Consider the following 25,448-nt stretch of genomic DNA (forward strand, 5'->3'; position numbering starts at 1 on the left):
ACGACCTTGCTCTTCTCGCTTCCTGGAAAATTTTTAAGGGGTCACTAAAGTTGTAAGGGCCACAAAATTCTTAGGTGCCACAAAATAATTAGCCCACCTGTGAAAAAACCGTAGCGACGCTACTGCCATCAACCTCCTCGTATCCAGCCGATACGTCAGCCATGACCCCCAAACTGGTCTCATGTTTCTTCAAACCAATCACAACACTGCTGAAGTCAAGCTCCTCCCTCACTTCGAACAATTGATGAGCCACTTCCTTGCACAGGCACTCCTGTGGCAACAGTTTTTATTCCTTCTGCCAGCGCCCTGCTCCGCTTCCTATCACTAAATTACTAGAACTACGCTCACGTGCGTGGCGACTCGTTACTGACTGTTTCGCAATCACTGAAACGTGGTTGGACAATGACACGGTTTCCGTCCTTTTTCTAATTGAGGGGTATGATTCCTTCCACGCCGACTCTGATATTACGAAATGTGGGGGTTGTGTTTTGTACTGTCGTTCTGTCTTTGCTGCCGCCTTGAATCGCTCTCTAACCTCACCTAATATTTTGGTTGGTCAGCTGAAAATTGATGGTCAAATATATCTCGTACTTTTTTGTTATCGCAGCTCGTTGGAGGCTGGTCGTCTGCCTACAATTTGGAAACAAGCAAATGTTGCGGCGGTTAGGAAATCACCCAACTCCAGTGCGTACGACACCTACCGAGGGATTAGCCTCCCTTGTAAAGAACTGGAAACTAACGTTCAGGACACCCTGGATTCATTCCTCTCTAAGGGCACTTTCTTCTCCAATGACTAACACGGTTTTCCTTTAAGGCGGTCGGGTTTCACCAACTTACTCGCTACTGTGGAGAAGGTCACTCAGTGGCTCGACAGTGGAAACTCTGTCGATCTCATTGATCTCGATTTTGGGAAGGCCTTGGACACTGTCCCCCATTCCTTACTCATCCTTAAACTGGAAATTCTAGAAGTTCCACATATTATCGTAAACTGGATTGCAGACTTCTTGAGTGGTCGGCTTCAAAGAGTAGTTCTTGGGGGCGTCTGCTCCTCTTGGTCTGCGGTTGCTAGCGGCGTGCCTCAGGGGTCTGTCCTTAGTCCTACCCTGTGTGTGATATTCATAAATGACGTACCTCTGGTTATTCGAGAATCTCTCTTAAAAGTATTTGTGGATGACAATAAGGTCGGTTACAAGATCGCCTCGCTTACTGATGCACACTCTCTCCAGAGGGATATCGATTCCCTAGAAAGCTGGGTATCTTCTATTGGTATGAACTTTTAGCTGGTTTACATAGTCTCCAATACCTCGATCGCCTCAAGTGCCTTAACCTTCTGTCCCTTGAAGATAGGCGTCTTCGTACGGACCCTGTGGAGGCCTTTAAAATTATTTATAGCCACTATGACATTGCCGCCATACGGTTTATCGCCATCAAATGAACCCGGGCCCCCACCATCGTTAAGAAAAGGTGCTTCAGTGCGGTTCGACGTACTTTCTTCACCCAAAGGGTGGTTAACATTTGGAACAATCTTCCCTCAGATATTAAAGCCAAATCATCATTTAATGCCTTTTTAAATAAGTATCGTGGTTGGCGCTAGAGTTTGTTTATCACCGTGTAAATATTTTCTTTTCTTTTTGTCCCCATTACCAGTATACATGTATATCAATCCAATGAATAAAATTATTATTATTATTATCATTGATCCTGATCCGTATTTCAGCCGCCCCAAACTACGCCTCAACCGTTCGCACTGCCCCTGAAACCCCTTTGTTCACTGCCGACGCACAGGACTTCCCACCGAGTCCCACCTTGCGATCCGACAACCCTTCGCTGGGCCTGCACCCTTCACCTTCAACGCCCACTTTAGGCGCGTTGTCCTCGGTCCCCACGGATTCATCTCCAGTGTTCTGTATTATGCTACTGTGGCGGAGGTTATTATGCCGTTTCTCCTTGATCTTGCATCCACCCTCCAGGATCACCGACTTGTATCTATTCCAACCCCTTGTTAATCGCTTACGTTACTTTCCTCATGACTGTTTTTCTCTTCTTTGGGTTCCCGCCCATGTCGGGATCCAAGGTCATCGGGAAGTTCACGGTGTTACTACTTCCATGGTATCACCTTATATTTTCTCTCCTGCTGGTAAGCTCCAGTCTCACTGGACCCTTTGATAATTACCGTTAATTTCGAAGAATGAGGACAAAGGTACTTAACAAGTAAAAAGTGTTTATTTAAAATAACGTGGTCAAAAGAAGAGTACAGAACAACTCAGAAAATCCAACATTTAAAATTTGTCGCGGGTTTTTATATGTACAATAAAAAACATCGAGGAACTAAAATTATCTAGATTACATACTCAAAAACACAAGTTCAAAGTGCAATGATATTCTTTTTATAGTTTCAAAAACGTATACGATAAAAAGCGTGGTATTTTTATTTATTCGGAGCAGAACACCCTTTACGGCGATCCGCTGGCCTAATTGTATATCCATTGTTCTGCCCTCATGCACTACCGTACGTTTCTCCAATCATTACAGCCAGCTCCTCTTCATCCGGCCGTCTGGCGCTTCCGTCTGCGGCGCTCCTTTGAATGGCCGTTCTTCCTCACTCTGCTAGATCACTTCCATACTCCAGTCGTGTGATCTCCCCTCTGTGTTCAACATGTGTGATATCCGGTGACCTCAAACCCTTTCTCTTTGCTGGTCCTCGCTACGCCACCCTGGTGACAATCCCTACAAAAAAAGGTGGCGGTGGCTAGGCTCTTCGTCAGCCTCCTTGGTGGGACGAACGCTGTTCAGAGAAGGCCAAGAGGTCAAGACTCCTGTTGGCCTAGGTAGCCTACAAGAGGGAGAAGGTGGCCTAAGCTAATCAGCTAGGCTAATACCTACGTCACCACCTTAGGCCCAAGTCATATAGCGACTTATAATGCCTTTAAACAGGTTACAATGCGTAGGAGGGTGGGGGCAAGCCATTCACGACACGAAGCGGGCTAGCTGGAGGGCCTATTGCAATAAGCTGCATGCACACTCGCCTCTGCGAGTCTGCGTCAGGCCTGGAACCAAGCTAGATTGTTCAAAACCCGACCCGGTGTATGTACCTGAGCCGCTATTAACGCTCCCTTCTCTAAAGTCATATCCGGGTTACGCAATACGGCACCGAGAGTGGACAATTCTAACCTTCTTATCGGAAATTCATTTCGCACGGCATTATTGTGGCTCTACAACGGTCTGTGGGAGGCAGGCATTTAGTCTCCCACGTCTTCTAATTCTTACCGAGACATTTCTCTCCTTCCGAACCTGGGAAAAATCTATAAGAAACTGGTTTTAAGCCGTTTAGTCTGGTTCCTAGATAATAATAATTCTGCCACGAGAGCAGTCGGGTTTCCGGAAGGTTTGACGGGCGACCGACAACGCTCTCAGACTGGCTACTGTGGCCCAATGTGCGATAGCGACTAACCAACGCTGTTTGGCGGTCTTCTTGGATCTTAAAGACGCTTTCGGGAGTGTCCACCACCAAGCGCTCGTCTACAAGCTCCAACATGACGGTTTGGAAGGAAATATCTTCAGATGGGTCGAAAGGTTCCTGATGGGTTGAAAGGTTGATGACGCCTCGCACGTCCCAAGTCAGGGTAAACAGCGCGCTTTCCACATCTTTTACAGTTTGGAGAGGAGTCCCTCAGGGCAGCTCGGTCAGCCCTATCCTCTTAAGCGTCCCCTTTTGTGTCTTAGGGTGGTCTACCAAGGGGAACACACAGATGATATCACCACCTGGATTTGTGGCTGGGACCTGATGTGAATCTTTCCGACTATGCAGGTCATCCTGGTCAACATTTCTAGCTATGGCGTACGATGGGATCTGAACTTCCAGCCGTTAAAGTGCCAATACATGGTTATTTCCAAGGTTAAACTGATCCCGGACGCTGACAGTCTCAAACAAGGCTGCACTGTCCTGTCTAGGGTGAAGTCATACAAATATCTAGGAGCCATTCTAGGCGATAGCCTCTCTTGGACGGCCCACTACCGATCTCTGCATCTCTGAAGCGTCTCAATCTTTTGAGGGCGGTTTCTGCAACACACTGGGCGCATGTATTACTTAGGCTGCTCTACACAACCAATCCACTCCAGGATGGATTATTTAAGCTCTTTCTACGTGTCGCTCACCTCTACTACGCTTGCCAAGCTCGACAATGTCCAAAATGTGGCTCTTTGAGTCATCCTGGGGGTGCCCATTTCCATGGCCATTTGTCTCATGGAGGTGGAAGCCACGATTCCTCCATTGCGTTTCAGACGAGATTTGTTGGATCTCCTCAACCTCGCCCAGTGCGGCGCGGCTGGGGGCTGACACTCCACCTTACTACACCTCACTCTTGCAGGATGTTTTGGCTTAGCTGGAGATTTTGAAGCATTGTTTTCCAGTGAGCTCTTCAATACCTCCCTGAGCCACCTACCATCGAAAGATACCCCGCCCTGGGAACCGCCTACTAAGAAGATTCTCTCGCGCTGGCTCACTACCGTTAAGGAGAATAATAGCTCGGATGTTCTGCGACTCTAGAACCCCTCACAAAGGACTCGACGGTGATCTACCCTTACGGTTTCCTTAACTTAGGACTCGGGGGTGGCTGGCGCAGCTTTCACGATTCCTGCCATCAATGTCGGAGTGACGAGTTTTCTGGACTCGGGACATCTCATAAAAAGGATTGAACTTTTCAACATCCAAATAGCTCTATCAAACGCGTCGGCTAACCTCCAGGGAGCTTTCGTAATTGGTTCAGACTCCAAAAGCGCTCTCTCCCAACTCCACTCAAGCTCTACGGACCCGGTGGTCACCATTATCCATGGCGTCTGTGACTGTTACCACTGGCCTATAACGCTTCTGTGTTGTCCCACTCACATTAGAACTCCGGGCAACGAAATAGCCGACAGGCTCCCGGGGGTTTACAAGTTAGCCTCCTATGGTAGATTTCCAGCCTCGGTCTACTCTCGTTGGCCAACAGGTAGCAGGGTCCTCTTCCTGAAGCGAAGCCTGTTCGTAGCACTCAAGCCATTATGCGTCTCAAATAAACACAGAGGGAAGACACTCAGGTGTGGACGTCTACCCTTACTGAGGTGGTTCTTCATAGATTTCGCTTGAGTCCGACGGATTCCTGTTCTTGGTGTGGAGCGGGGGACGACTCTTCACACGTTATTTTCAATTGGCCCGCAAGTCGTTCGGAGCGGGCTTACCTTCCACGTGCACTTTCAACTCGGGCTTCACGGCTACACTTCTAGGCGCCCTCCGTGTGGTTCGCTCCGGATTCCAAGATGTCGTTACGGCCGTTAGTGCCATTTTGCACAAAACCATACGGACCTCACCATAACTCCTCTTTTTTGTAACTTTATGTTTATTTTAGTTCCCGCTCCCTTGTTTTACTCCCTAGTATTATTTACCTTGCGGGCATGGTGTGAAGGTTTCTAGCCATATACACCAACCTTCATTATCTTTCTTATTTAGCCCATGCTCACCGTGGCCTTTAGCTACACTGCCTTTCTGGTCTCCCATTGCATCCCAGTGGCTCTCCACTGGCTCATGCTTTTGCTCATCCTTTCTGTGTTCCTCTATAAACTCAGTTCCGTTTGTTTTATCTGCTTTTATCTCATTCGTTTCTATCTAGCCTCCCTCCCGTCATGGACTAATTCACACAGGGACACCCCGTTCCCATGTTATTCCTACAGGCCCCTGCTACAGGGAGCTCCGAAAGACCCTTGTTAAATGCTCTTCCTCTTTTTATCCCCCCTCCCCCTTACAGAATTTTACTCGGGTAAAAAAAAAGGAAACGGCTACCGCCATCTAGTAGTTTTCAATATCACTTCTGAATTTTCAAAAAAATAGCAGAAGGTTTTATCTCAATTTTTACAACGGTCTTTTTTTGCCGCGACAATACGTTTTATGATGGTTTTTTAGCATTAGATTATATTTTTATTGGGAATATGAAAAAACTCTGTGTATGTAAATCGTGTAAAAGTGATTCAAGATTCAGCAGTAAACAGCATATTAGTGGAGTTTTTTATACCATTCCCTTAACCCTAAATCATCACCATCATCATCTACAAAATAAAATAGATACCATAGAGAAATTCTGAAATTGATAGCGCTAAAAAGGCTGCTTATTAAGCCTTGGTAAACACTTAAATTAAATTCCCTGACATTATCTAGGTTTTCCCTGACCAAATTGCCAAATTTTCCCTAACCATTTTTGTGGAATATATGAATGGTTTGAGATAAAAATCTTGAAAAATATTTGCTTTCAAAAATTTAATAGTTAATTTAATTTGGGGTCATTTTAAAGTTCCCTTACTTCTTGGGACCATTTTCAAATGCTTTGACTTTTCTCTGACATTTTGGAATAATTTTAAAATTCCCTAAATTTTCCCTGACTTTTTCGAAACATTTTAAAATTCCCTGACTTTTCCCTGACCTTTTGGAAACATTTTAAAATTCCCTGACTTTTCCAGGTTTTCCAGATAGTGTACGAACCCTGCAGAAACAAAATCGACATCCAATTCTTTTTTCGTTTTTTTAAATGTAGAAATGAACATCGTATATGTTAATGAAGAAAAATTCATTTTCTATTTACTTCAAATTAAGAAGGACAATTCTAGCTAATTTAAATCCGGAAAACGAAACTTTACGCGCCACAACATGGTAGCCACATGGACTAGCTTTATGTTCATCCCCCCCCCCCTTTTTCTCATGTCGTTTGACCTTAGTCATGAGTTTTCCGTAATTTTAATTATTTCTATACTCTATTATTTCACCATGACAAAAATCAGTCTTTCAATTAGTAATAGGTGATTATGAAAAAGAATTGCGCGCATAGGCTCACGGGAGTTGGTTATTTTTTGACAAAGCATCGGGCATCGGCTGCCTTAATTCTTCTGCACCTACCGAGGCTCGCGGTCGTCCGCGTTTAGTAAAAAGCACCAACCATGGATTGATTGTTTGAAAAGTTAGTATTTTTCTAAAATTATTAAAAATACATAAAGTTAACATATTTATTATATATTTTTTTTATTTCTTATAGTTCTAGACCAAGTATTGATAAACAAACAAGCCCAATTTTAATAGAAGACACAAGGTTATTTACATACATGTTTCCATTATTCCTGAAAATGAATTAAAATCAATTTAGATAGAATTTAAAAATATTTCATTTAATAAATCAATTACCTTAATTTAACGACTTTGCAAACATTTCTCAAAACGAAAAATCCTTTCGATTGAACAATGAAATAATAGAAATCTCGCTAACCCTTGCCCAACTAGCCAGACGAATTTACAAAAAGGCCAATTTTGATACTTTCAACTTGGTAGTACTTAACCAAATCACATGACCACCGATATTTTTCATAATCACCTATTACTATACCTCCAGAGCGCACATTTAACAATCGCCCGAAGCAAATATTCGGGAACGGGGTGTCCCTGTGTTAATTAGTCCATGCTACCGAAGGACTACAGAATGTCCGAAATCATTTTTCGTCCACATCACAAAAAAGGGGAACTTCTACTAGACTGGAATATCCCTATACGTTAATTAATCCAAGATGAAACCCCTCTTCCAAGTGCGCGACTGATGCTTCAAACATAATTTTGAGTATCTGAGCTCCATATATAGTTTCTAGATATATCTAGAAAATATTCTACTTTTAAAAAGCGTAATTAATTTTGAGGCAATTAATAAACCCTTGACTTCAGATTCTGACAGATAATTTAAGATATGGGTAAAGTATCTATAGATTGCGATAGCGTCCTAAGTATGGCCATAAAATCAATATTGTTATAGTTTTAGTCGACAGATGGCGATATCGTTCAAGCCTTGTTCGTAATTGGGACGAAAGAGCACACATTTTGAACATATGTCTGAAATTTTTACATAAGTATGGAAGGTTATAAAATATTTTAGTGAGAGTAACGTTCATGGGAGAAAGGGAATATAACTTATTGTAGCTAGGGATATAATACTACGTACCTGGAACATAAATTTGTATTCTTCCATCACGGACTCGCTGTTTTAGCTTCGACAACGCGAGAGCTATACAATTTCGGACATACGAGCGTAGCGCCATCGTAAAAATAGGCGGAATTTTTTGTCTCTATAAATTTTGCCTACTTTTCATTCTATTCACAAGTTGAAACACGAATATTCTACCTGGATTCTACGAAACTAATTTCGGAGATGTTTATTTAATTTGAAGACAAAATAAATAAATCTTTAACACGATTTTAAAACCGGCACGCATTTCTAACCAAGTCCCAACGAACACGCGGACGAAATTTTGACTATGGTGTCCGCTAGGTGTCTCTAGTATCTTATGTCCGAATTCCCCACAGTGCCAGGCCTATGAAGCCCATATTTCCCCTCCAGTATTTCCATCCTCCTAGCTTGTAGCACTTCTGTCTCCTCCACAGGGTTTCAATATTGTCCGCGTGGCTTTTGACATTTTCGGCGCTGCTTAGTGGTTTGTTGCGGATGTAATCAGTTAATTTTTTTATTCTTCAGCAAAAATCACGTTGGAGATTATATTCCTTCTCAAGTTCTCAGTTAAATATTTTTGAACTGTTAAAGTTAATTAAGGACATTGAAAAATGTTTTATGAATTCTATGTTGAGACGATTTTTACCATTGCTTACAATTCCTCTCATGCTTAAAGTGTAAGCTCCTTCGCCTTAAAATAAATCGAATTAGTCCGGTATCCCATTGGTTAAAGATCCTATATACATGGAACCAATTAATTTTTGGTACAAACGGAAATAGATTACAGCGCCACCTGTCGTATTTCTATTGCGCTACGGGTTTTGACAATATTTATGATGCGTCCTATCTACTATCGTAGGCTATGTTTAAACGGTCGTTTTATTTGAATATCACTCATCGATTCAAGCTCATAATTTAAAGGTTTTTAATAGAATTAACTGATTTTCATGAGATTACGTCTAATCATTATTTAGTTTAATTACTTTGGTAAATTTTTTTGACTAATAACTTTATCAAATTGTTAAGTTATTGATACAATATCCTTAATATTAATGGTCTAGTTTCCTAAGCCTTATAACATTTCTCTTAAAAACACACCGCACGACGCCGCGAATTCGCACGTGGATTTGTTTGTCCCAACAAATTCGACAATTTCCGTTCAGCCAATTTTTCCGAGAGGTGGCGAGGGGAACGGTTATTTTTCTTTTTTCGGCAGATCGAAAGGTCCTCAAGTTAATTGGTTCCATCAGGTTCCATGCTATATAGCTACGCTAAGGGACGGAGATATGACAGTTTTTCGGTCGGCCATACACCCGCATCATGGCGCCATCTCTAACCAGAAACACGTGTTAATTTTTGGGAAATAAATGTTTTTACTCCCTGCCAATTAGGAGCAACAAACACAAGTATAACGCAATTAGCCTTTAAACACGCTAGCGCCGTGTTGTGTATAAATTTCATTGGACGAGCCTTAACGCTGAACGTTTTACAGGCGGGGGGGGGGAGACAATTTCCGTTTTTCCCCCTTCCGACGGCAGCAGACGCTAAAGCCTCCAAGCAATGAAAATTGTGCTCAAGAAAATCCACTACTTTTAACGGGCTGCTTTCTCTTTGTGTGCGGTGCTGTATTTCTTGCTCCTAGCTGCCACTGAGGCGCTGGCATAGCAAATGGAAAAACAAGGGGCCAGGGGATAGACACTGTACGCGATTTTACCATAGTGTTTCATATCTCCCTAAGTTTTTCATTCCCCCTTTCGTGCCGTAGGAAAATTCGACCAAGACACCCGCCGATCGTTTCAACTTACGATGTTAGTTAATTCTCCACGAAGTATAAATACATTATTGGTTTTATGTGTTGAATGATTTAAACCAACCAAGAAACAATAGACAGGTTAAGCCACAGTCCGAAAACGTGTAGAGGGAACTTGTAGGATTGTAGACGTACGTTTGTGTGTACTGCCTGCACCTTCTACAAGTTCCCTCTACACGTTTTCTGGACATTTTCTGGCGCTGGCTTTACGAGTCTAGGTGGCGTAACGGCGCTAGCTTCTTCGAGGTTGCGCTTATGATGTAGCGTCTACTCAGGGGCGTAGGAGCGTTCTAGAAGTTGGGAGGGGGCAAAGAGAAACGAAAATGGGTCTAAAGAATGGTTTTGAATTTTTAATCGAGTGTAGCTTCTCCAAGTACATGTGTACTTTTTACTACTATGTAAATTGGTGGGAAAAGACTGAAAATTAAACACAGTTGTGGTTCTATAAGCTTTATATGCGTTTAAAATGAGCATTTGAGCAGTTGGAGGGGGCAATAACATTAGTTGCCCCTCCCAGCAAAATTCTAGGGAGGGGCATTGCCCCCCTGCCCCCCCTGGTTCCTACGCCCCTGTTCTAGACGGTTCCTGTCTAGATACATTATCTCGCACTAGATGTCGTTATCGTAATAATCTAAAGAAGTTGAGTAAATTGGTGGGAAAAGACTGAAATTTAAACACAGTTCTGGTTCTATAAGCTTTATATGCGTTTAAAATGAGCAAAAACATTAGTTGCCCCTCCCAGCAAAATTCTAGGGAGGGACATTGCCCCCCCCCCCCTGGTTCCTGCACCTACTACGGACAAACTAAAAAGTCATAAGAACGTTTTTTCTTAAATAAAATTATCAAAATATGAGCAAACGATGCAAAAATCATATTAAAATCAAATATCAATATTTATAAAGTCAAACTTACGAAACACCATGACGAAAAACTAATAGCGTCTGATTCAGCAGCTACCTATCTAGGGGGCGTAGCGATAGTTTTCGCTCGCGAATAGTAAGAAATTACATTCAATTTGGATTTATTTAAAATTTTCTACTAAAGCCAAAAAAATGGGCTAATTTCTTTAGCAAATGATCGATAATTGGTTTACAATTAAAAAGTCATAAGAAAGTTTTTTACCTCTCCGAGGGGACAAAGTCCCCTAGGAGGGGTTATACAACGACCGTGTCTGTCTGTGTGTGGGTCTGTGGGTGGGTCTGTGGGTGGGTCTGTGTGTGGGTCTGTGTGTGGGTCTGTGGGTGGGTCTGTGGGTGGGTCTGTGTGTGGGTCTGTGGGTGGGTCTGTGGGTGGGTCTGTGTGTGGGTCTGTGGGTGTGTCTGTCTGTCAGGACTGCGAACGCGTTCGCATTTTCGGTGCAAAGTGTAATCACTGCGTACGCAGTTTTTCAAAGGGTTGGCAAAACCACCGGGTGACGGTGAGCGTTAACGGAAGCATTTGCGGTTTGGTTTGGATGGTGTTTTTTCGCTCACCGTCGTGACGGTTTGGTGTTTTACGTTTTTGTAATGTTTATGCGTAGGTTGTGAGTGTTGAATTTGTTGTGTTTGTGTTCTGATGGTTGTGCATGTTGAGTCTGTTGTGTTTATATGGGCGTTTTCTCTCCAACTTCTTCTTAATGACTTTGGGACGGACCGAGTGCTGAGTGTAATGCTACCTCTCAACGTCCAATGGCAGGGTTTCCACCAGTTGTACACGGTATTCGTCTTAGTATCAATTTGCGATCGCATCGGGCGGGATTTGAACCCGAGACCTCCTGATTGACAGGCGGACGTTCTACCACAGAACCACCGACACTTGTTACGCCTTATTGAAAATTAGACCTTCAGCTTTATCGGAAGCGTATTTAATAGAGTACGAAATTTTGGTTTAATTGAAATAGAATTGAAATTGAAATTATTGCATCGAAGAAATTCTAATTTAGCGTTTCTCTATTGATTAAAAACAAATGCGCCACCCAGGTTTCGAACCCAGACCATTCGGCTTGGCAGTCGAGCGCTCTACCACAGAACCACCGATAGCTGCTTAGAGTCACTGAAATTAAGACAGGCATCGTAAGCATAATAGGTAATAAAGTCTTTTTTTATTAATGAATTTATGAAGGCCTAATCTGGTATTTTTTAAAGGTTAAATCTTGTTTTAGCGCAGTCAGCCGAGATTAGAGGGTTAAAGGGTAGACCCTGTGGGTGGTCCACTTTCTTAACGACCTATATATAGTTCTGTTAATTCAAAGGAGATAATTTAACGTTAATTGCTTTAAAAGCTGGCGGTTAGTCAAGTGGCTCTCTGTGCTTTGTTGATGGTAAGGTAAATACATTTGGTGTGGATATTTGGATATCTACGATTTCTAACGCAGTCAATGATTTCTTGGGTGTGCGAGTCATTATATGATATTGGAAATTGGACGGCATTGGTCTTTTTCATGTGGTATGCGTCACAACGTCAACAGGAAGTGAACGAGTCGTTCACTACCAGATGCCAAATATAGCTATTCTACGGTATCTTCATCAAGGGCGAGTGTTGAAATAAAATGAGCGTTAAAGATGCGGCAAGTATGCCGTAAGCGAGTAATTCCAAAAAGCCTCTGTAGATATTTCATTAAAATTTGCTTCGTATTATATTTAACTGATAAACTTGTTCTGTAAAAGGGTTTAATTCAATTGTGCATTGTTATAGTACGTCTAACTTACTGTTGTAACTACTTAACTTATGATATTCTGAATAAATTAAAATTGGTCGTTTCGTCTCAATTATTTTAATTATAATTAAAATTTTATACCGGGCGGGATAGAAATGGGTTAATATTTTTAACAAATAACTCTAAATTGCGGAGATATATCTTTAAGGGTTATCTCGAGAAATTAATACCACTAGGGACAATTCTTCCGAGGAGAGGTATATTTTGGCTTGCCAACTTGTTTTCTTAAATGAACTTATCAAAATATAAGCAAACGATGCAAATATTATAAATAATGATACTGGCATTTCAAATTTACGAATAAAGATGAGAAACTAATGAGCGTGTGCTTTAGCCGTGTCCTATCTAGGTTTCATGGGCGAACCAAAGGGGGCGTAGCGATAGTTTTCGCTCGCGAAAAGCTCAACCAAAACTAAAGAAAATTATCGAATTTATGTTCAATATGTTTTATTATATAATCTACTATATAAATTGGTACCGGAAAATCAATATTTCCATTGAATCCCGAAACTAGTCGTCTTCGTCACTATCTTCGATGATAGCCTTTTTCTTCTTAGTATCCTTCTTATCGAAATAATCCTAATTAGGGAGATACGTCAATTTATATCGGAACATTGAGAAAGATATCTTTATATAATTATCCAAATAATCACCATATCGCTGTCGTCGTCTTCAAGCCTATCGCGTTTGGCCCGTTCCAATCTTTTCTCTTTTTCCGATTCCTCCCCGGAGGAATAAATCGATGGTCGGTCTGTTACAGAAAAAGATCCAAAGTATAAGTTAAATTTAAATTAATAGTGTACGTGCTTTGAAAAAGTACCCCTTTTCTTGTATTTATTTTTGATGGCAGCTAACGAAATGGCGTCGTCGTCATCGGAATCGTAGTCGTCCCTATCGGGTTCCAGATAAGACGGCCGTAATCCTCGCCGCACCGTTGGATCTTTGAATTTCACCATTGTGTTCTGGCGTTTTATCAAAGCTTTCAGCTTCTTCTCCTCGTGCTGTCATTAATTCAAGGCGTGAGTTTATAATTAAAGGTCAACGGGATCATTTGAATTTTGAGGGTGGGTCTTCAGATTCACGTGGTTATCTGAAGCGAAATGGCATGTCTGAGTCACGTGACGGAAAGGGGAGGAGCTACCTGAAATTTGGCCCGTAATTTTTAAACGATCCTGCGGACCTTTAAATATTTACTGAGACCCATTTCTAAAATGATTACACATCTTTGGTGGACTTCGAACCAAGTCATCATACTTTTGCCTTGTCGTCATAGATACGCGTGCTGTTAGCCGTGTTTAGGTGTTGTTTTTTAAGTCCCGTATGTTTCTTGCGTGGCATGAAGGGCTTGCCACCCCCCTCCTACGCATTGTAACCCGGCCACCTGTTTAAGGCATTAAAAGTCGCTAGATGACTTGGGTCTAGGGTGGTGTTAAGAGTATTAACAAAGCTGATTAGCTAGCCTTTTACAGGCCGCCAACTGCCTCTTGTAGGCTACCTGGTCCAACAGCAGTTTTGACCTCTGGGCCTTGAGACGGGCCAGATGGACTTTCTGGGCCTTCTCTGAACAGCGAGCGTCCCACCAAGCTCTCAGTAATCATTTCGAATAACTGACATACTTAACGAACTTAATTATAGACTTACGGTCAGGTTTTTAACTAATAAGAAGGGATAATAATTTACAATTTTTTACCTTATACAACGCTCGCTTATTGGTTTCTGGATTTCTACCAACGGAGGGCAAAATGCAGATTTTCTGGGTTCGGGTGCTCTTGTCTGCGAGCGACAAGGCCATTTTGCGATGGGTAAGGCTGTCCGTCGAATGAGGTCTAAAGGGAAATTACGCAAAATGAAATTTGGAAATAATTTTCCTTTTAGAAACAGACCTGAATGTTAGTCTAGTCTTAAATACCGCTTGCCCCTGGACACCAGTTCCTTGGCGGATGAACAAATGGTTGAAATCATTGGCCATCGAGTTCTTATCGACGTCGAACATCTCGGAACCCAATTGCAAAGACAAGCTTCCGTCAGACCACTTGATAAATCTAGCGTTGCTCTCTTTCTTCATGTTCTTGGCTTCGTCGTAGGTCATCCTCCAGCGGATGGTGTTTTCCACCTTCAACTTTAACCTGGTTCTTCCTTCCTCGTCCAGCACTTCGTCCTCGTCAATCTCGTCTTCGTACAATTGCGGGTCGAAAGGTCTCGGCTCGACGCTGAGAAAGTTTGGTAACTTTACGAAGCCGATCTCTGCGCCCAGATTGCTGTTGAAACGGGGTACATTCGCGTCGATTCTGATCGCCGGAGGAGCCTCAGTTTCTTGTTGCTCTTGATCGGATTCCGAGGTCTCTTTGTCATCGGGCTTAACTTGTATGTCATTCTTTATTTCCGCATTAAGTTCTTTGTCAGATCGGTTCTCTGGCGGCGCTTCGTCGTCCGAACTTAGCTCTCCGAATAAATCGGCGGTCGTTGTTTCCTCTGAAAAATTAAACAGACTGGTGATTTTATACAGACTATTTGCAAATATAGAGGTGATATTACTTCGGACGGATGGATCTGAGACTTCCGGTTTTGAAACTTCTTCGTCGGAGCTTGGGTGCTGTTCCTTATCATCATCCTCATCCGAGCAGCTGGGTATGGGAGGGGTGGGGGACCTATCGCTACCCGACGCAGACTGAGCTTCGCCATCTGATTGGGGTTCGTTGTTTACGCCTTCCCTGCCATACTTCAGGTCCGCGTCCGATTGATCATCAGAATTTGACTGAGCCCCACCTTCTGACTGAGCTTCCTGGGCTGATTGTACCTCAACATCGTCTTCATCCGAGGAGCTGGGTGTAGGCGAGTGCGCGGACTTCTCGCTACCCGCTGCTCTTGTTTCACGTAGTGGTTCCCCCGAGAGAGTTTCCATTTCCTGCTTTGAATTTTCTTTGACGACAAGAGATTCTTTATCAGATTTGGGTTGATGCGCGTTGGATTCGACCTCCTCGTCGGACTGGTGAGATTCGGCTCCATCGTCTTTATCAGACTGAGGTGGATTCCTAGATTGGTCATCGTCATCAGATTCAACTTCCTCTTCTTTATCAGACTGTGGCTTCCTAGATTCGCCTTCGTCACCCGATTCAACTTCCTCTTCCTCTTCTTCTTCTTTATCAGAATGAGGTGGTTTCCTAGATTGGCCATCGTCATCAGATTCAACTTCCTCTTCTTTATCAGACTGAGGTGACTTTCGAGATTGGCCTTCGTCACCAGATTCGACTTCCTCTTCTTTATCAGACTGAGATGGATTCCTAGATTTTCCTTCCTCACCCGATTCAACTTCCTCTTCCTCTTCTTCTTCTTTATCAGACTGAGGTGGTTTCCTAGATTGGCCATCGTCATCAGATTCAACTTCCTCTTCTTTATCAGACTGAGGTGACTTTCGAGATTGGCCTTCGTCACCAGATTCGACTTCCTCTTCTTTATCAGACTGAGATGGATTCCTAGATTTTCCTTCGTCACCAGATTCAACTTCCTCTTCTTTATCAGACTGTGGCTTCTTAGATTCGCCTTCGTCACCCGATTCGACTTCCTCTTCATTATCAGACTGAGCTGGATTTCTAGATTGGTCTTCATCATCAGATTCGACTTCCTCTTTATCAGATTGGGCTAGTTTCCTAGATTGGCTTTGGTCACCCGATTCGGCCTTTTCATCTCTATCAGGCTGTAGACTTTCATATCTTTGGTCATTAGATCCAGTTTCCCTAGCTTTATCCGACTGGGGTGGCTTACTAGATTGGCCTCCCTCGAAATTACTCGATTGCGCTATTTCATATTTGGGGTCAGTGTTTTCTTCCTCATCGGACTGATCGCTATCAGACTGATAATCCACCAGAGATTTGACGCCTTGACTTTCTTTATCCGATTTCACTACCTTGTCTTTGACGTCCTTCTTAGAAAGTCTGTCTTCATTTGGTTCATCGTCAACTTTAGACAGTTCCATTTCACGAGGTTTGACTTGACGCGTGCCCTCTTCGTCCGCCTCTGCTCCATCGAGTTTGGCTCTGAAATCTTCTACTTCCTCCTCCGATATTTTCAATATCAAAGAATCTCTTTCCTCCGTGTCACGACGGCTCCCAGGTGTCGCTACGCAGTCAGCCTCATCCTGAGATACTTTCTTATCTTTTTCAGGTCGTTCCTTTCCTTCAAATCCCGGAGAAAGAGCTTTTTCACCGCGGCTAGGCCTACCTTTTCGATAAAACATAGCTATTGTTTTGAGAAATACTTAAATATAACCCTTGCAATGGCGGCGGAATATGGGGTATACGGGTACAATGAAGGTATTTTGGGTACAGGGGTACAATGCACGTATTTGTATCCCCCCAAATTTAATAAAACATTTTACAAATACCTTCCAATTATAGAAAATAAATAAAAACCGCGATAAAAATAAATGTTAAAACAGAGAAGTTTAATTGAGTTCAGTTATTGTGTGGTCAGACATAGAATAACTGTTTGGACAATATTAACAAATGTATTTTAATTATTTTTAGTTAACCAAGGATACACGTAGAAAGAAACAAGGATTATACAACATTAACTAAGCGATAATTAACTATTTATACAATTCACCGACGCGGTTTAACATTAGTTAGAGTAAAGTTAAGGAAATCCCATGGTACTATCGTGCCTTCCGCCGCCACTGCACACTTGCCTATACAACAGTACCTTTGTTTCGCTTATACACTGTTTGGCCATCCTGGGATTCATCGCTGTCGCTAAATAATCCCATTTTCATGAATAATTAACAATGAACATTCACTCGTTCGAGATAACCACGCGACTCTGCGTATCTATGAAAGAATTAGTTCACAATTAAATTAGTTGTTGTCGTGCCATAGGGTTAAAGTTCAAATTTTGGATATAGCCCCGTACGCTAAAATACCAATTATTTTAAATTTCACGCATTTGTTTTATTTTTTAGGCTTCAAACAAATTACAAAACCAACAAAAAAATACCCAGTAGAATTGTATTAGGTTAAAGGTTAACGGGGGGAGAAAGTCAGAAAGGAAATTTATTTTTAAAGGTCAAAGATATGTAATATTAGTTTGTTCTGGAACACTTTTACTAAATTATTCGCTTGTTCTGGTAGAGGGAATTATTCTACAACGTGAACTACTCTTCAAGGTCACAGTATTGGGGCTACACTTTTTACTCCTCCTGAAAAGCGGGAGATAAGAGTGTAAACTGATAAAACCTTTTGCTTATCCAGAATTTAACTATTACATCGTGGTACTATTGTACTTGAAGGGGCCTATAAAAAGTGACACTAACCAGATGTCACGGACATTTAAGTACACACAATCCCCCCGATGTATTAAGTATATTTTAAATATTAAATTTAAATTTGAACAAATTTTAAATCATCTTGTACGATAACTTTATAAGAGGAATTTTATAGAAAATAAATTTTTCGAGTTACCGGGTTTTGGAAATAAGGTATCGAAACGCAAACGAGTTAAATGGCGCCTGTATCAATTAACTTAAAATTTTCTCAAAAAATTCAGTTTGTCTAAAAATTAATTTAAACTAACGTGTATTTCAAAAACCAAGTAACTCAAAAAACTCATTTTCGATAAAATTCCTCTTGGGATTATTATGTTTACGTACAAGATGATTGGAAATTTGTTAGAATTTAAATTAAATATTAAAAATATATTTAATATATCGGGGAGGGGATTTTTTGTACTTAAATGTCCGTTACATCTTGTTCAATTCGGCTGGAAAGTACTGAAACGTTTGGTTGTTTACTATAACAAAACTCTCAACATCCCTCCTTTGTTAACCGAAGTTGCACATCCCTTTCAAACATCATAGAAATTGTAATAGACTCAAAAGCGAGGTAGAGGGTTAGGGGTGGGGGGTACAGGCTTAATCAATAATGAAATCTCTCTACTTTCAAACCTATTCCCCCCAGCTCCAAATTCCTGTGAAATGAAGCAGAGACTTAATACTGCGTTTTTTCAAACGTCAAATTCGTGGTCTGTGGTGGCGGAGTGCAGATTTCAGTTGGGGGCACAGTTGGACATAAGGCACTAGTCACGACATTTGACTACTAAAGTAAATGCTCTGTCTACTACAATTAATCGAAATCTGGGGGCTCACTAGTAAAATTGACTTGTGAAACATTTACCTAAATACTCATAAATAATGGCGAATATGGCGTATAATAAATTCGTTATTTATCAATCCCATTTTATTTAAAAACATCACAACGTGCTTGTAGAAAATCAAGAATCCAGAGTCCACTGCACCTCATAAAAGTTCTGATTCAGAATGTCTATCTCAAATTAATGCGTCATTTGATGATATTATCAATGAAAATATTTTGAACTAGTCAAAGACTCTTAAGTCGTGAAAAAATAATATTATCCAACCCTGAGGCAGCGTTGCCAGATAGCCAAAATCAAAATATAAACCCAAGGACTAAAAATTATAGATTTCCAGTCCAAATTATAGGACACATTGTATTTGGCTTTAATTTCAATTTTTATGAAATTTTAAATGAAAAAAACTGAAATATTAAAAATAATAAAAACACATTTATTCATTTTTATCATAAATTTTGTATTTTTCAGTCTGATATTATATCGAATTCCCGAACCTGACTAAGAAATTTTTAAATTATAGGATTTATAGGTCATCAATATCGAAAAATCGAAAAAAATGCCCTATATAGTATACTGTTCAAATTTTCCCTATAATTATAGGGCGTCTGGCAACGCTGCCCTGAGGACCGCTTTCCCATTGGTGGAAATAGCTTAACCACCTTATACTTAAAATGTTAGTAAGTAGTAACTCTTAAAAATTTCCCTTATTGTTTGAATAAATAATTTAACCGATATTAGTTATTGTTTAGTATAGCAGGATACACGAAGACAGAAAAATAGAAACGGTTTGGACAATATTAAGGTATAGGTTTTATTTATTTTTCCGTGAACAAAGGGTACACGAAGAAAGAAATCTAATGTAAACGTAGAAATATTTATATAAATGTTTTGAACTTTTTCCAAGTGTTTTATTATTCTCTACTAATATTATCACGTTTGAACTCTAACTTTGAAATGGTGCTGCTGTAGAATTTGAAACATAAACCGAAATGTCAAATAACATTCTTTTTCATTGGCGTTTTCTTAATACTTTTCCGTGACCACAGAAGTTTATAATATATATCTTACTAGAGAAGTAGCCACAAGGGGTCGGACATTCAAAGAAATCCAGTACACTTCCCAGAAATCCGACAATAAATACGAAATCGAGCCTGGATCTCTTCAAAATCCAGATATTGTTTTAAAATCTCGAAATTCAACAAAAATCAAGAAATCCATTGCGAAATCTCGAAATCTGGCAAGAAATCTCGAAATCTGACGATAAATCCCGAAATTCGTCGAAAAATCTTGGAATGTGACGTGAAATCTGGAAATCCTGCGAGAAATCGCGAAATCTGGGACAAAAGTTAAGAAATCCGAAATCCAACAACCGGCCACCTGAATTAATGGCTTTAAAATTCGCTTGATGACTTAGGCCCCAAGGTGGTGCCTTCGGTATTAGTCTAGCGGCAGGAATCCATACTCTTACTTGGAATGCTTTTCCTGCCGTATCGCGTATGGTAAGATCACTCTGACGGCTTTGGCCCCGCCTACGAGAGGAAAAATCCCCTCTATGCGCGCTCCCCTCTCATGTTATTGTTTGGTAAGTTAACATAGTGACGTCAAAAAAACCGTCAGCCACATCGAGACGAAAATTGGCCGCGATAAGCATTCCAAGTACACACAGCACACAGGCCCGTAGCCACTGGGGGGGGGGGGGGGGGAATTCGGGGGCAATGTCCCCTCAAAAATAAATGTTGCCCCCTCAAATGAAATTTTTATTTGCCCCCTCAATTTAATCCATTCCCCCACAAAGAATATTCTCTGCCCCTTCATCTTTATTAGTTTTTTAAAAATTTCCTTTTGAACCACTTGTCTTTGTCTAAGGTTTAGATCGTTATTTATAGTTAACTATTTGTTAATAAAATACAAGTTGTAGAATGGTCTGCTTCAGAAAGCAAGTTTTTTTGTTGAACACCAAAAACATTAAACGACGCCACTTATGTTAATTTTCTAAAAAAATGTGCCCCTCACAAAAAACTACTGCCCCCTAAACGACATTTTTTTTCTGGCTACGAGCCTGTGTATTATTATTATCTTGAAATCCATCGTTAAAATCCCGTACACATTCTTAGTTAGAGCTCAGCGTTTGGATAAGAAATAATCAATTTATTTATTTTTATCCCTATGAAAAATACCTTCGCCGGCTCGATGTAGATTTCATTGGACGCGAATTTCCCGCCAAAACTGCGGATGTATACACAGCATCACGGGTCAAAATGTACCACCGGTATTACTTCGCGTAAACATTTAAAATGTTAAAATTATACTTCATAAGAATATATACTAATTAATTAATCATTTATCATTTACCCTCTGTAATAGTGTTAGAAACTTTTTACATTGTGAATTTCACCCCTCATTATGTTTTCTTACGCAAAGCACAGTTTTAGCCTAGCTGATTATGGCGTTATCTATTGAGCGGAATCGAAAGTATTAATAATGGAAACTTTCACAAATACCAAATAGCTACTTCTAAATATACTTTTGGAAAATGCTGTAACGATAATTTTCTTATTAATTGAATTATTTTCATAATATTAATTAATAATTAATGAAATACGTCATAAATGAAAAACTACGAAATAATTTATCAATAAATATAAATAAACAAATAAAATTAAAATAAATTTAATTTATACACGATATACAAATATAAAATATAACGAATTTATCAAAATAATTTAATTTTAATAATTAAAATAATAATCTTTAAGAAAAATGTAATTTTCCATTCAAGAGATGGCGCTCTAGACCTAAGATCAAGATGGACTCTGAAATAGGGCGGGGCGTCTAGTGTATCACCTTGGACGAATAATTATTGGACCCGAAACCAAATGGCGTGCTTGGTGCGTTTTCTGCAGCGCCGTTGTGTCGAGTATTCTAAAGATTTCTATCCAAATAATAAACAAGTGCCCAAAATTAGCGGACGACTTTAGGCCTAGCGTTCTTAGCTCGTTACTGTCGTCAAAGCTTACACCTTTATTTCCATTTTGACAAAGCATTTTTAAATTTATAATCTATTTAAACTTTCACACAAACTATATATGCAAAAACATTAAAGATAACTTCCTATTTAAATTAATTAAATCATTATCCTTTCATTTTTATTCCAATACAATTATTACTGAATAATCTAAAGCCTATTAAAACAGAAGAGCAGGTCATCTGATATTTTTACGCACGTGTTTTGTATTTGGATAGAAATATTTCGTCTCGGAGCGCTGACGGGCGATGCAAATTGTGGAACAGTGGATTTTGCTTAAGATTCGAGTCCAGTAATTATTCGTCCAAGGTATCACCGAAGCTATAAGCTACAGTCGCAGGTTCTTTCTGACGTAAATCGGTTCTTGCTTCTAGTGACAATAATTATTCGTGGTGTAATAGCGTCATAGTGGCTTGCCTGTCTTGTTATAAAAGGCGTTAAAATACTTCGTAGTAAAGTAACGTCTCTTCAATTTCCACAAAAAGAATATCATCGTGAAAGGAGCGATGCCCATTTCTAAGTCTTCAATAAAAAGTAGAAAGCAGGAAAACTTTGAGCCACAAATTGAACGAAAGGTTTGCGAAATGTGGCGAGAGCATTTTGTCCGGATAAAAAGCCGGATACGCCTGGCGTTTTTATTAAATTTTTTCGACGTGTATTTTCTGTTTTCATCGAAGTTTATATTGTTAACGTAACGGATATTTTCGTCGACGGCCTATTTCAAAAGTGACACTTTCAAAACGTAAAATTATTTTGATCCTCAGCTGCTTTATGACACTCGTATACATGGGTTTCTTTGTTTTAAAATATTATATAACTTTGTGTATAAGGTCATGAATGTGTTATACCAGAAGAAAATAGGGGAAGTACGTATCTGTAGCTTTGAGCCATAGAAGTCGTCGTGTGACCCACGAAAATGCCTTTTTACGCGTAATAAACCAAACTGAAAAAGTAGTTCCACTTTTGTTTTGATTCAACTCGGCTATAAACGACGAAAGCAAATACGCCTTAGCTCAATTAGCAGAGAATGAGAAGGACATTATGTTACAATTGTTCTATTTAAGAAAAATTGATTTTTTAAACGATGTATTCATCCGCGATTTCCCGCCAAACCGTTTTGGCGCGAAAATTCGTGAAAAGTGACGCCTTTCCAAAGCTGACTAGAAGCGTACTTCCCCCTATTTTCTTCTGGTTATACTCGGAATGTTATCGGAGACAAATAAACTTCATTATCTGAGCAATAGTATTAAGCCTAGTTCCCACTTGGCTTAAAAAGCAATTTTCGCACTGTAAATTGACGCGCACGTATAAAATTAACGAACCTTTTGAAATTCGCGCCTCCGCTTTGCCTACGGGCTTTGCATTCAAGCTCACGCGGAAAAATCACAGTGTTTGTTTAGCTAGAAAAATTAGCCGTTTTCTGTCCAATCGTTAGTCGTTATAAAATCTTTTAAAACAGGGTTGCCATGATCTTTTTATTGTAGTAGCGGATGTTATCACGGATTACGGTGGTTGAGGTATTTACTTTAAATTCAGTTTTTAAGTAGAAAAATATTTTTATGAAAATACTAATTTTTTTTACACTCTTACATCGTATTAGTGGCAGACAATAAATTTCACCAAATTCTAATCTAATAGTATTTAACATACAGGGGGTCCACTAAAAAACGATCCAGGGCGAATATCTCTGAAACCGTTTTCTCTAGGAATTTAAAATTTTTATGTTACGTAGCTCGTGCAGGGGCCCAAAGAAGAATGATAACCTCAATGACCTTGAACCTTGTCTTCAAGGTCATCAAAAGACTATCTCGAGAACCGTAAGTATTAGAAAGTTTGTACCAATTAGAAAAGTGTTCCCCGTCACGTAGCGTGAACATGATCGGATTTGATCAATAGTAACAATAGTAAGTTGAGAAAAAATTTACCAAAATCATAAAGGTCGTAAAAGGGAAAATTGAAAGACAGCGCTAGTAACTCCAAAACAAGTTGTGCTACATTATCGAAATTTGCTAGACAATCGCATCATGGTAGGAGATTTTAATATTAGAAAAATTTTATGACCTTAAACCATGTCTTCAAGGTCATACTACAATTATCTCGAGAACCATTACGTTTAGAGCAAAGATTCCAATTAGAAAGTTGTTCTTCGTCACATTTTATGTATTAATAACTAGAAATAAGTTCTGAAATTATAAATTCTAATTGGAATTTGTGCTCTAAACGTAATGGTTCTCGAGATAATTTTAGTATGACCTTGAAGACATGATTCAAGGTCATCGAGGTTATCATTCTTCTTTGGCCCCCTGCACGAGCTACGTAACATAAAAAAATAATTCCTATAGTCAGTTGCAGGCTAAGAAAGACAAAATATATAGTACAGTCGGCGCAAGGATACCTCAGACCATTTCCGGCCAGTTGACCGCGCGTAATTTAAATTTGACCACTTTACGGTCAATTTCAAATTTCGTGATTTTCATCGTCTTTTCGCGCCATCTAGGAACCGAAATGGGAATCTATTTTTTAATTTCATGTTGTCATGAGTTTAATTATTTAATGCAGCTAAAGAAAGTTCGATAATTGAAGCTCCAAATATTTTAAATAGCCCAAGAGGTTACTATAAAAAGCATGATAAAGGTTTATTGTTAACAAATAAAGAGAAAAATATAATTTTAAACGTCTATAGCTCATTAAGACAATGTTACCCCCAAGAAAGCGTGGTAACTATTTTAAAAGAAACTACCTATTTAACTGGTAAGACGTAGAAATAAATTTACAAAAAATAAATAATTATACATACTATTTTAAATTTAAGAATTATAGGAATGCCTTATCTTTTAAATTTGCTCTCCACCACAATTATGAAATTAAAAAATAAAGATTCCAATTTCGGTCTCTAGGTGGCGCTAAAAGACGACAAAAAGAGCAAAATTCGAATTTGACCGTAAAATGGCCAAATTCAAATTTCGCGCGGTGGAATGACCGGAAACGATCTGAGGCATCCTTGCGCCGATTGTACTATATATTTTGTCTTTCTTAGCCTGCAACTCACTATAGAGAAAACTGTTTCTGAGATATTCGCCCTGGATCGTTTTTTAGTGGACACCCTGTAGATCCCTTTATTTAGTAGAGTATATTTCCAGCGGAGGCCAAATCGACCCAACATAGTAGAAATAAATTCTTTGTTGATAAAGTATTTATTTTTTTAATTATTTTTCAGTAAAATGACTAGCAATGCCGTTACCACACTAGGCCAGTTTCAGTAAATTGCTTTGATATTTGTATTTACACTCGTAAAACCATAAGTGGATAATAAACATAAGTATGACACTTCCCTATTTTAGTGATAGTCTGTTTCGCCAATGACAACGTAAACCATTAACGACGTATACGTACCGACGGACTGACAACTCTCCGGGAACTGCTCCTAGTATTTGGAGGATGTCCGGGAACTGCTCCTAGTATTTGGAGGATGTCCGGGAACTGCTCCTAGTATTTGGAGGATGTCCGGGAACTGCTCCTAGTATTTGGAGGATGTCCGGGAACTGCTCCTAGTATTTGGAGGATGTCCGGAAAATCGCCGGCAGCCTTTTGACGGACCAGCCAAGGCCTATTGAAAATTGGAAATGCTTTCAAAAGTGTAAATAACGCTTACTTTTGGAAAATAATGATGAATTATTGAATCGGAAGATTGAAAAATAACTATTATAAACATTGGCTCCATTTCACAAGTTAGTTTTTTCAAATTTCCAACCTAAACGCGTGTACGCT

The 25,448-nt window shown here is 40.0% G+C and overlaps 1 protein-coding gene across 1 annotated transcript; it reads right to left on the reverse strand.

The window, feature by feature from the left end:
* Positions 1 to 12,950: 12,950 nt before the first annotated feature.
* Positions 12,951 to 17,373, reverse strand: LOC149926616 (uncharacterized). The gene is made up of 9 exons (XM_090158954.1): positions 17,213 to 17,373; positions 16,134 to 16,732; positions 15,668 to 16,019; positions 15,050 to 15,538; positions 14,398 to 14,986; positions 14,205 to 14,340; positions 13,335 to 13,515; positions 13,168 to 13,265; positions 12,951 to 13,093 (listed from the first exon to the last, which is right to left on the reverse strand). Exons 1-9 carry the CDS (start codon positions 17,280 to 17,282, stop codon positions 13,025 to 13,027), a joined length of 2,583 nt encoding a protein of 860 aa, XP_090015080.1. The 5' UTR covers positions 17,283 to 17,373; the 3' UTR covers positions 12,951 to 13,024.
* Between the last annotated feature and the right edge of the window lie 8,075 nt (positions 17,374 to 25,448).

This window comes from Leiobunum rupestre, chromosome 9, assembly GCF_980474605.1.
Source record: "Leiobunum rupestre chromosome 9, qqLeiRupe1.1.hap1, whole genome shotgun sequence".
Classification (NCBI taxonomy): Eukaryota; Metazoa; Arthropoda; class Arachnida; order Opiliones; family Sclerosomatidae; genus Leiobunum; species Leiobunum rupestre.

Excerpts from the sequence above, each read along its gene's own strand:
- LOC149926616 (XM_090158954.1), bottom strand. The coding sequence starts at position 17,282 with ATGAAAATGGGATTATTTAGCGACAGCGATGAATCCCAGGATGGCCAA. Across the intron at positions 15,539-15,667 it reads TGGCCAATCTAGGAAACCAC|CTCAGTCTGATAAAGACGAT; the intron begins CTCATTCTGATA and ends CTAGGAATCCAC. Across the intron at positions 14,341-14,397 it reads AAGACTAGACTAACATTCAG|ACCTCATTCGACGGACAGCC; the intron begins GTCTGTTTCTAA and ends ATTTCCCTTTAG.